Source organism: Myiozetetes cayanensis, unplaced genomic scaffold (genome assembly GCF_022539395.1).
Source record: "Myiozetetes cayanensis isolate MyiCay16 unplaced genomic scaffold, myiCay2020 scf10, whole genome shotgun sequence".
NCBI lineage: Eukaryota > Metazoa > Chordata > Aves > Passeriformes > Tyrannidae > Myiozetetes > Myiozetetes cayanensis.
In genome coordinates, this window is record NW_026086605.1 from 33,529,624 (window position 1) to 33,541,765 (window position 12,142).

Genomic DNA, 12,142 nt, shown 5'->3' on the forward strand with positions numbered 1-12,142 from the left:
CGGGATGGGATTGGGAATGGGAATGGGAACGGGAATGGGATTGGATTGGGAATGGGAATGGGAACGGGACAGGTACGGGATGGGATTGGGAATGGGATAAGGACAGGTGGGGGATGGGTTTGGGAATAGGAATAGGAATGGGATAGGGACAGGTAGGCGATAGGATTAGGATTGGGAATAGGAATGGGATAGGGACAGGATAGATTTGGGCTTGGGAATAGGGATGGGATACGGACAGGTAGGGGATGGGATTGGGAATACGGGTGGGATAGGGACAGGTACGGGATGGGGTTGGGAATAGGGACAGGGATAGCGATGGAATGGGATTGGGAATAGGGACAGGGAGAGGGAACATGACAGGTACAGGTTGGGATTGGGAAAAGGGACAGGGATAAGGAACGGGACAGGGACGGGATGCGATTGGGGTAGGGATAGGGAATAGGGACAGGTACGGGATGGGAGTGGGATAGGGAACGGGACAGGTACGGGATAGGGAATAGGGACAGGGTTTGGGAATGGGATAGGGATTGGGATGGGTTGGGGATAGGGACTGGGTAGGGAGAGGGATAGGACGTGTCCCGGGTGTCCCGCGGTCCGGTCACTCCCCGGGGCGGTGCCGGGGCCCGGGCGGATCCCGGGCGGATCCCGGGCGGATCCCGGCTGTTCTGTCGCTATCGCCGTGGCCGTTCCCGTTGCAGGGCAGGGCCCGTTCTCGGCGGGGTCCCGGTCCCGGTGGCGGTGCCGGTGGCGGTGCCGGCGGGGGGGGATGCGAGCATGGCCATGGCCCAGGCGGGGGCCGCGGCCGCGGCGGCCTCGGCGCTCCTCGTGTTCCTGCTCTACTCCGCCATCCACAGGGTCGAGGAGGGACACCTGGCCGTGTACTACAGGTACAGCTGCTGCCCCCGCCGGGACCCGCCTGGCACCGCCGCTTGCTCTCTCCTCCCTTTCCCCCCCGGTTTTTCCCCCCGTGTTGTCTCTGCTCCCCGTTGAGTCCCAGGCACCCTGGCTCTGTGCAGAACCCTTGGGAGTTTGGGTCTCTCTGAATCCTCAGCTGCTTTCCCTCCCTCTCCTCTCTTCCCTCCCTCCCTTCCCTTTTCACGGTTTGCATTTCACAGCTTAGAGAACCAAAGCGCCCGTCCCGTGTCCCCTCCCATCTGCTGATCTCTCCCTCTTACAGCACCTCTGTCCCAAACTGCCACCCCCAGCCAGAGCACCCCTTTTGTTGGTGCTTTGGAACGTTCTCCCTGCCCTTTCCACTCACCACCTTGAGTTTTTCTTTAACCCCATGGGCCATTTTCCTTTAATCCCAAGCGTGTTGAGCTCGAGACCCTAGGGGGGGGTGTTTTCTCCGTGCTTTGGGGCTCGTGGAAATCCAAACTGGCAGCGTCACAGTCCACTGCTGGGTTTTTCCATGGTTACCAGAGAACTATTTAGAGAGGAAAGTCTGTGTTCTTGCAGCTCTGCAATGTTGCAATGCTGGGAGGCTTTAGCAGGAACTGCCTCCTCCAAGGGTTAGTTGCTCACAGGGCTCCAGGGAACGACTGCCAGCTTGCCACAGGCGAACAGCAGGAGCACTCAGCCCTTTTGCAGGGGGATTGGTGGCAAATTTTGGGCAGCAGTGTAATTCTTACTCCCACAGCTGTGACCTCTGCTGAGCGTCCCCTGCTTGTTGTCGAAGCCAGGCTGGCTCGAGCCTCTCCCTGTTCTCCTCCCTTTCCGCAGGGGCGGCGCGTTGTTAACCAGCCCGAGCGGGCCCGGCTACCACATCATGCTCCCCTTCATCACCACCTTCAAATCCGTGCAGGTTGGTACCCCCTGCTCTGGGGAGAGCAGGTGTTGGGAGGGTGGGGGTGCCCAGCACGTGTGTGAGTTGCTGGGGACAGGACATGTCCTGCTTTGGGAGGCCGGTCCGTGTTTGTGGCCATCGCTGCTTCCCAGGAGAGCCACGGACCTTGTGCTGTGGGAAGTGGGAGCAGGGAAGCAGGCACAGCTGCCTGTCTGCCCCACAAAAGGCTGGTGGGAAGAAGCCTTGTCCTCTGCCCACGCACGAGGGAGGCAGAGGATGCACCAGTGGCTCCGTGTTCCTGTTGGGAGAGCCTGGGCGCAGCAGGACCTTCCTGGAGAGCGGAGCGGTTTGTGAGCTCGGGCTGTCTTTGTGTTTCAGACCACGCTGCAGACTGATGAAGTGAAAAATGTGCCTTGTGGGACAAGGTAGGGATTTCATCTGTGTTTCTCCTGGTGCTGAGCAGATGCACTCTGTGGGGTCATTTACAGTGCTGGGAAGTAAAGGCACGTGCCCTAAAATGAGGTAGGAGGTACATGAGGGAGTGCTCTCGCTTTTGCTGCAGCTGCTGCTCAGAGGGTGTTTGCATTCATTGTGATATTACCTTGATTTTTCTTGGTTTCTCCCCTCAGTTGCTCTGACTCCCCATTGCTTGTGCTTTGGTCTGCCCTCAGATATTTCTAGTCTGGAGTTTGGGGCTGGTAGAAGTGCTGACCAGAGAGTAAAAGCAAGTGGTGAATGGGAATCCTCCTGATGGGAGAGGGTTCATTTCCAAATGAGATACCTGCTTCATAATTAAGCTGATTCTTTTCTCAGCACAGACCTGCTTAAGTTTTAACGAGCAGAGCAGCAGCAGGAGGAGAGGGTTGGTTGAGTTGGGTTGCAGATCCTGTTGTGTTGGTTCATCCACAAGTTAAAGTGGTGACTGGATCTCTTTCTTCAGGGTAAAATAGCCCCTGGTGATTCACCTTGTCTTTTAGCACCAGTGTCCTCAACAAAATTCCTGTTTAAAAAAATAAATCCCCGTGACTTGGATGATGACACTCAGTGACCACACTGAAATTAAAAGTGGAATGGAAACGACAGCATTAACAAAGCAGAGTTAATTTTGATCAGGTTTAACCTGTAATGAAATGAGTTCTTGGAGTTCTCTCCTGGGGCATCAGACATCACATGGGCTTAAATATTAAAATAAAGGTCTCATGGTTTTAGTTTCACATCTCATAGATTTTCAGGAGTATCTGTAAATAATGTTCAGTGCTGCAGCTTTCATAAAATCATGGAATGGTTTGGGTTGGAAGAGACTTTAAAGACCATCTCATTCCACCCTGCCATGGGCAGGGACACCTTCCACTAGCCAAGGTTGCTCCAAGCCCAATCCAGCCTGGCCTTGGACACTTCCAGGGATCCAGGGGCAGCCACAGCTTCTCTGGGCAACCTGTGCCTGGGCCTCACCTCCCTCACAGGGAACAATTTCTTCCCAATATCCCATTCAACCCTGCCCTCTGGCAGTGGGAAGCCATTCCCCCTTGTCTTATCACTGCAGGCCCTCATCCAAAGTCCCCTTGTGGTGGTGTAAACATTCTTTAGGCCAAGCAGAAAATCCCTGCTGGCCTCCCCCATTCTGTGCTGCTTTGATTTAGGAGCTGAATATTCAGTTCTGTCAAGTGAGTTTGTGACGTTCCTGCTGTGTTTCAGTGTTGTGGGCTTCAGTTGTGCAATGCAGGTGGTTGTGAAGGGTACAGGCCATAAATGTGCTTTGAAACACCAAACAGCTGGTGAAAGCAGTTCCTAGTTAATAATTGAATTCACTTCAGACCAAAGGTCCCAGTAGCCCTGTCCATTTTTAAGGTGTTACTGCCAGGAAGCCTTTCAGGTTGCTGCAGTTGGAATCCAAAGGCTGCAGCTGCTCGATGCCAAAACCTGGAATCCACCATTCCGTAGTAAAACATTAGCCTCTAAATGCAAGTGGGTCAAACCTGAAATGTCACTGTCCTGGTTCAAAGCCCGTTACAAGGACAGGTTCTAAACAGTCTGAGTCTCTGCAGTTGTATATTAAACCATCAGCTTTTAAAGGCTGGGTTTCTTTTCCACCGTATTTACATTCCTGTTGCCTGTGTCCTCATCTGCATCAGGAAGCTTCTGAGTGCCTGTGTGGGTGTCCCATCCCCAGGTTCTGCCTTACCTGTCCCGTTTAGAACTGACCAGCATGAAGTGAACACATGAAATACAGATTTTGAAATCCTTTGGCACCAGAGGACTGTTTCCACCAAACAGTTGTCACCTCAGAGACAAAAACCATTTCATTCCAGCAGGGAGAATGTGCATCTGCCTCTGGTGTCTGGTATTTCTATCTTTCCCCAACAGTTGCTCAAGCATTGTTTGCAAAGGCTCAGAAGATCCCAAGGAATGCTGTTGGATGTCACTTCCAGTGATAAATAGTGGTAGTTTTATTCAAAGTGGTGGGACAGAGTGCAGAAGAGATGGAGAAAATCACATATCCTCTACCATTATAACTCCCTGTGCAGCCTGACAGGCCTAGAAAAGATTTTAAAATAATGGGAAAGGTTCTTAAGAGAGGGAATGAAGGGAATGGTGCTTTTCAGGCTTGCTGGAGCACGTTTGGGATTTTGTGCAGAGAGAGGGACCTGTCTGTGCCAAGCTGGGGTTTGCTGCCCTCTCATTGCAAAATGCTCAGGAACTCAGGGCTGTCCTGGGTAAGTTTTTGAGTAAAAGTGTGGTAAAGATGACTTTGCTCTCATGTCAGCTGTTAACAGCTGCAGTGGTGATTGATGAATCCTCTTTTTCCCTTGCAGTGGGGGTGTTATGATCTACATTGACCGCATCGAAGTTGTGAACAAGCTGGCCCCTTATGCAGGTATTTCCCATCCTGTTTCAACAGGCAGCTCTGGGACTGCCTTCACTCGTCCTGTAGCAGCTCTGTCTTGGTTTGCAGGACTTCCATTATCCGTGGCTGGAAAATTTCCATGTCTGTTCCCATTCCTTGTAACCTTTTTGGCTCCCAGTCCTGTAGCACTTAGTTCCATGCACGTGCCTGCAGGCTGTTTGCAGAGCCAGGGGTTTGCAAGGATGAAGGTAAATTCTAGGGTTGCTTCTCCCCTGTATGTTTAGAAACATGACAGGTGCTCAAGGGTCCTCTCTCTTGCTGCAGCCCAGGACAGGGTTGGTGTAAAATGTGGGAACAATCCTTGGTTTCACTTTCCAGTGTCACTGTTCCCGTGCATGCAGGCCCTGGACAGGCTTTGCTGTTTCATTTTCTTGTGCAGGTGATAAAACAGGGCTGTGAGAACAGGGCTGTGCAGTGTGTCTTGCCATGATTGCTCTGTAATCCCACCAGCATCGGTTGGGGGCCCTTTGAGCTCCCTCCCTCTCACAGCTGGGCAGGGCAGTCCTGAAAACTCCCAGGGATGGAGGTGCCCCCCACCCTGTCCCAGTGCTCCTTTCCCAGCATTCCTGGTGTTGCAGGAAGCACTGTGTGGGCAGTGGTGACCTCTGGTGCTTCCCTTCCCTCCCCAGTGTACGACATCGTGAGGAACTACACCGCAGACTACGACAAGACCTTGATCTTCAACAAAATCCACCACGAGCTGAATCAGTTCTGCAGTGCCCACACCCTGCAGGAGGTGTACATCGAGCTGTTTGGTGAGTGGATGGCAGCTGGATGCTGGATCCCACTGAGGGATGTGGAATCTCCCCGTTGTGCTCTGGAATGTGTTACAGCCAACCACTGGATTCACTTTTGTATTTCCACAGCTTCCTTCTGGCTGTTTTTAACAAGTGAGGGCTGGAAGATTTTTTTAAGGAAGGTAGCAGTGTTTCAGGAATTAGCACAGGTCATGTTCTCCTTGGTACCTACCTGTGCCCCAAAGACATGACAATATTGTGTTCTTCTTGAGTGGCTGAGCAGGGGAAAATGGGCTTGTGGCAGACAAAAGGTTGTCAGAATTTTAATGTTAAGATATTCCAAGTCTGAATGCTGAGGAGGGATAGACTCCTGCCACAGGCTCTGGGCACTCTTGCTGAGATCCTTAAAACCATTTGCCCTTAGCTCAGATACCATAAATCCATGAATAACTGAACTTTTCCAGACACCAGCATGTGACTCTCCTTTTGGGAACATTTGCCAGGGGGCACAGGAACAATGTACTTACATCTTTATCTTCCACCACAGACATCCTGCTCTTCAGGGCCAGCTGACTCTGCCACAGAAGCTGTAGGAGAAAAGGTGATAAGCTAAATAGTCTCTCTCTTGTCCTCCAAACACAGATCAGATAGATGAGAACCTGAAGTTGGCCCTGCAGAAAGACCTCAATGTCATGGCACCAGGTCTCACTATCCAGGTGAGTTCATTGCCTGATAAAGGTTGCTCTTTTTTCCCACCTCTTTTACTGGATTGAATAGGTTTCTTGCTTCCATTTTCCACGTGACATGGAATAGTTGAGCCTTGAGTTGAGGTTTGGCAGCTGAAGACTGTCCAGATGTTGGTGATGGCTTTTAAACACTGGGTTTATGTGAGGGAAAGAGCTGCAGGACAGAGAAAAGAACCTTACAAGTGACAGACCTGCAGGTATTGGCTTTAAATTGCAAAGAGCAGAGGAATGGTTTTAGTGATTTTCTGCTTCCTTTTAATGTTAGAAAATCACGTTCAATTTAACCATGTTACCATCTGCCTGAACTCGCCAGACACCATTTTGAAGGGGTGAGGATCTTTGTTTAGGTGCAGAGGTTGAAAGAATGTACCCTACAGTGGCTGGTGAGGTCAACTTTCTCCATGTGGGAGCTTGGAGAGGTTTTGCTCCTGGTAGGAGCTTAGAACAATCCCTTCACTGAAGGATGTTCTGGTCTGATGTCCCATAAATCTGCTTTCTTTGCTTGTCCAGAGAAGCAGCAGAGTTGGGATTGTTCGGGCTGGAGAAGGGAAGGCTCCATGGAGACCTTATTTCTGGCCTTTCAGTATATAAAGAGTAAAGTTTTATATAAAACTGATATAAAGTTATGAAAAAGGTGGAAAAAGACTTTTTACCAAGGCCTGTAGTGACAGGATGAGTGGCAATGTTTTTAAACTGAAAGAGGAATGTTTTACACTGAGAGTGGGGAGGCCCTGGCACAGGTTGCCCAGAGAAGCTGTGGCTGCCCCTGGATCCCTGGAAGTGTCCAAGGCCAGGTTGGATGGGGCTTGGAGCAACCTGGGCTAGTGGGAGTGGGTTGGAATGGCTGTCAGGAAATCCAGATGTAGGACAATTCTGTGGGAGTGGCCATGCCCAGCTGTGCTGCAGAGGAGGATTAGGCACCACTCACTGTCCACAGCACTCCAGCTGCTCTTGCCCAGGCATTTCCTCCAGCTTGCATCCAAATGTTCATTTTTAAACGTGCTCCCTTTTCCTTCTCTCACAGGCTGTGCGTGTTACAAAACCCAAAATTCCAGAGGCCATCCGAAGAAATTTTGAGCTGATGTGAGTAGCTGGACATAAAGTTGTATGGATTAGTTCTGAGGGTCCAGGATAGGCACAGTGCTGTTAGAAAGCTCTTCCCTGGTGCTCAGAGAGTGAGGGGGGGAGCTCTAGGCAGGCCAGATGCACTTGTGGATTCTGTTTCTCCGTTTCCAAACTGAAATCAGGGCTCAGGGGTCTTGATATCCTGCCTATAAGTTCCCCTCCAGGATCTCTGGGACCCCTTTGGAGCAGGGGCAGATGCTGTTGGATCTCCCTTCGCCTCCCTGTCCCCGACTGAGCCAACCCAACTCCCAGTAGCCCTGCACTGGGCTCACTCCCTGTCCTGAGGGCCTCCGACTGCACATGCATCCAGATGTGGCCTCACCAGTGCCAGATGGGGAGGGGGATGATCCCTTCCTTTGGCCCACTGGCTGTGCTGTGCTCACACAGCTGCAGACAGAACTGGTCCCACGGCTCTGAACAGGGCGCTGGCAGCTGCTTGTGGCCTTTCCTGCCCTCAGATGCAGAGCTGCTCCCCATCTCCCTTTCCCCAGGGTAACGTTTCTCCCCTTGCAGGGAGGCTGAGAAGACCAAGCTGCTGATTGCAGCCCAGAGGCAGAAGGTGGTGGAGAAGGAGGCGGAGACCGACCGGAAGAAAGCGATCATTGGTATGTGACCAGGAGTGGCTGAGCTTCCATTCCTGCATTCCCTGCTAACTGAGGGAGGCACGGCCAGGCTGCACCAGGAGATTTTGAAACTCAGATTTTGAAAATCTGAGTGCCTTTGCTGCTGTATCTCTGTCCCACCTCCCTCCCGTGGCAGCAGAGCAAGTGAGCACCTCTGTCCTGCAGCCACTCTGCTGGAGAAACTGGGCTTGGAGCTCAGTGTGCCAGGGGAATCACCCTGGTAAATGGGATATCAGCTCCAGAGGCATCAGCACTGTGTTTTCTTCCTGTAACTGTAGTGCTTGGAGTGCAGGCTAGCACTGTAGGATCCGGGCAGGAAGGGAGGGAGCAGGGAACAGACTCCTGGTGTGGCAGATCCTGCAGTGGCTCGGGGTGCTGGTGCTCAAACCCTGAGAAGCAAATTCCTGAGCCGAGCCTGTTGTGATTGCAGAGGCAGAGAAGGCTGCACAGGTGGCCAGGATTCACTACCAACAGAAGATTATGGAGAAGGAAACGGAGAAGCGGATCTCCGAGATTGAAGGTGACTTGCGCTGCTGGGGTTGTTTTCCAGCTGAGGGGGACGTGGCAGGTTGGGCAACCTCAGAACTGGGCTCACAGGCCGTCCTGCAGAGCTCATCCAGGGTGCAGTAGTGGATGCTGTGCACTGGGAACGCTCCAGGAAGCCCTGGGGCAGGTGCAGGGCCGTCCAGGCTGTCACAGGCTCTCCTGGATCAGCTGTTCCCCACGGGATGAGGGCTCAGGTGCTCAGTGTGGTGGGACTGTTCACTTCCTAACGCTTTTTTTCCTGTCCATCCTCTGCTGCCGTGTTAGATGCTGCGTTCCTGGCAAGACAGAAGGCCAAAGCTGATGCTGAGTACTACACTGCTCGGAAGCTGGCTGATGCCAACAAGGTGAGCACTGGGAAGCTGGTCAGGACGGGACTCATTGCCTCTTTCTCTTCAGGTGGGCAGCACAGGAAAAACGCTTGATTTCACAGCCTGCATCCCAGAGGGTGGCTGCCTGACACGGTATTTAATGGTGCAGCACCCAGAAGGTTGTGTCTTACAGCCCCTGGTTTCTGTTTCTGTAGCTGAAGCTGACCCCTGAGTACCTGGAGCTGATGAAGTACCAGGCGATAGCCGCCAACAGCAAACTGTACTTCGGTGACCGCATCCCCGGCGTGTTCCTGGATTCCTGTGCCTTCCAGCAGGCCAGCCCGAGGACTGCCCAAGAAACCAACCTTCCTGCACAGGAGGCCCCGGAGACCTCTGGAGAAAGCCACCTCAGAGCCAAGGAGAGCACTGGCTGACGAGGGCAGGAGGAATCCCGATGTCGCTCAGCAGCAAAGCCCGGCTGTGATCAGGGACGTGGCCCCGGGCTGGTGGGGCGGACGCAGCACATGCCTGGACATCTTGTGTATAGGTGGCAGTTGGGTTGATTTTCTTCTGGCAACAGGTTGCAAGGGCTCTGCCTCTTCCGTTTCTTCCCCTGTTAAATTGGTGCTTCCAAAGGAGGGATAATCCTGTACTAACATACCTATACTGGAATATTAAAAGACAGGCGCCGGGAAAAGCCTTCCGGAGTAGGTGCAGTTTATTTAGCAGGCATTGCTCTGGAGGTAGGAGATGTGGCTTTGAGTGCTGTGTTGCTGCACCCTGCGCATTCCCAGTGCTCCTGGCTGAGGCCGAGCGAAGAGGAGGTTTCCTTCGTCCCGCCGATGAAGCTTCACTTTTGTGGACTCCAGGCAGTTCCTACCATTGCTCACTCTCTCGCTCTCCTCAAGGACTCCAGTGGAGTGGGTTCTCCTTGGCCAGCGTGTTCCTGCTCAGGGCAAGGAATGGTTTGGTGTGGAATAGGTTACTGGAATAGGATCTGCATAGCCATAATATTCCTGTAGACAGCAACACTAGGTAACGACTTGGAGCAAGCGATCTCTGACGGGATTCTGCAACTCCCCTCTCCAAGCAAGAGCCTCGCACTGGCTGCCTGGGACTGACCTGTAGGGTGTTTCAGCTGCATGGCTGGGGCTCACCTTGCATCCTAAACCAGATTTCAGGAGCACCTCGGAGCAGCTGGTTGGGAACACAGCTTGGGAAACCTCTGCCCAGATCCCACCTTGGGAAATCTCTGCTCACATCCCAGCCTTCCTGTAGGTCAACAGGGAAAAGGGGCTGAATTGCCACTGCTCTGCCATGCTGGCAAGTACTAAGGGGAAGAGAAGAGTGAAGGGGACCCTGCAGTGCAGCAGATCAGATGTTTGACACCTCAGCTGCAAAGCAGGTGAGGCATCGCTGCTCCCCTGTGCAAAATCCACTGCTCTAAGAAGTGGGAGCTTCCTCGTGTGTCCTTCAACAGCCGTGGTGAGAGTGTGTCCCTGGTCCCCTCATCCCTGGGCAGGTTTGCTGCAGTGCAGGACTTCAGGCTGCTCCCAAGCAGTGCTGGCAGGAAGACCCTCTGTGGTGGCACTCCAGGCACTCTGCCTGTGGAGATCTTGTGTCCCCGGCACCATCTGCAGCCTCGTGACGACAACGGGAGGGACGCGTTCAGCTTCTGCCACAGTGAAACATTCAACCCCAAACGAGAGGCTTGAGCTTTTCTTGTGCTGATGATGTCCCCAGACGAGCTGTGTGAGCTTCAGGCTTTGCAGTGCTGTGTTCCCACCACGCTTGGCTCAGCTTGGAGGGTTGGCAGTGTCTCAAGGAGGTTTGGTAACACGTGGTGCCTTGTGCTGTCTCAGCTCCTGCCCTGGCTCCCTGTCCTCCCTGTCTGGGACAGAGCAGGGATGTGTTGGCTCTGCCCCTTCTGCAGGGAGTGGTATACAACTGTGGGACTTGGCAGCAGCTTCAGGTGGTCTTTCTGTCCCCTTATCTGGCTGCAAACTCCCAAGGCCCAGTTGGTGCTCTGCTCCACAACAGCAGCTCCTCTTCCAACCCAGCCATGGCAGGAGCCAGGGACCCGGGGCACCGGTGTGGAGGGGAAGTGGCAGCGTAATCTGTAGCTGTGGTGTTTGAAATATCTCCTGGAAGGTGCTGTTTGACTTGCAGGGTCCCCTTCCTCCCGTGGGAAGGGCTTTGGGGAGGCAGTGGAGTCACATCTCTGAGCTGCCACCTCCTCAGTGGTGCAGCAGGCCCTTGGCACAGGGGCACGGCCTCTCCTCACCCCGGCAGCACCCACTTCACTTGGATTTTGGGAGGAGGGCAGGCTTTATAGAGCAGAAGCACTGCTGGATGGGATGCTGGCAGGGATGTAGGCTTGTCTCCGGGTGTTACTGGGGTTGGACACTCTGGGAATCCGGAATGGGAGGGCAGGGTAGGCTCTGCCAGCCTGGAGGTGACAGGGGCACATGGGGAACTGCTGGGAGCAGTAACCAGGCAGCTCACAGCTCTCCTGCAGCGACCAGAGCAAGATGCCCGTGCAGGGAGCAGGAAAACCTTCCAGGCCAGTGCAGGAAGGGCTGCTTCCCTCTGGACCTGAGCCTTGCTGGGCCTCCCTGCACTATCCAGGTGGGTGCATGGCTTTACCCTGAGTGGCTGTCACTGGCTCAGTGTCCCCCTGCTCTGGCTGGGTGATATCAGCCTGGTCTGAGGGACCCTGGGGGATGCTCCTCTATTCCCAAGTCCTGCAGCAGCCTGTGTGATGCTCGGTGCCTTCTGCAAAAGCCTCCTCCCTCCCTCCCTGCCTGCTTGCCCAGCCGCTGCTGCAGAAGCCCCAGTAGGGATGCAGGAGGGGATTGCTGTGGCTTTAGCACCCCAGGGTGGGCTGTGCTTCCCTCTGAGCCCCAGCTGTGAGCAGGGACACGGGACTGTGGGTTAGAACTGGCTTTTCTCTCCGTTGCAAGGGCCTGTGTGCGCCTGTGACTAAAGGGGTGTGCCCCTGGATCAGCATCTCCTTAAGGAAACACGATACATATGGTCAGGTTTACATTCACAGTGTTAAGTTCTTTTGATAAAGCAGAATAAAATTATTTTGTTACCATTTTTCTGGATGGTTGTGTGTGTCCTGGGGCTGGTGTCACTGTAGGCACGTGGAGTGGGGTCCCCCTCTACCTCTCACTCATGTCCTCAGCTGCAACCACTGCCACCCTGGGAGCCCCATGAGCAGCCTGTGCTCAAAGTAAACAACAGCCAGGATGGTGCTGAGCACGGGGGGGACTCACTGCAGCATCCTGCAGCCCCTGGGCAGCCTCCTCTGTGTGACTGGCAGAACGTGCTGCTGTTTGGCCCCTGTTGCTCTGGCACAGG

At 53.7% G+C, this 12,142-nt stretch overlaps 1 protein-coding gene across 1 annotated transcript; it reads left to right on the top strand.

Annotated features, from left to right (window-relative positions):
- Positions 1–653: 653 nt before the first annotated feature.
- ERLIN1 (ER lipid raft associated 1) lies at positions 654–11,878 on the top strand. The gene is given in 12 exon segments (XM_050305220.1): positions 654–887; positions 1,723–1,804; positions 2,165–2,211; positions 4,600–4,661; positions 5,321–5,446; positions 6,071–6,144; positions 7,199–7,257; positions 7,813–7,904; positions 8,353–8,442; positions 8,733–8,812; positions 8,992–9,135; positions 9,137–11,878. Coding segments are annotated over 12 exon segments (1,254 nt in total). The 5' UTR covers positions 654–774; the 3' UTR covers positions 9,422–11,878.
- The last annotated feature ends 264 nt before the right edge of the window (positions 11,879–12,142 follow it).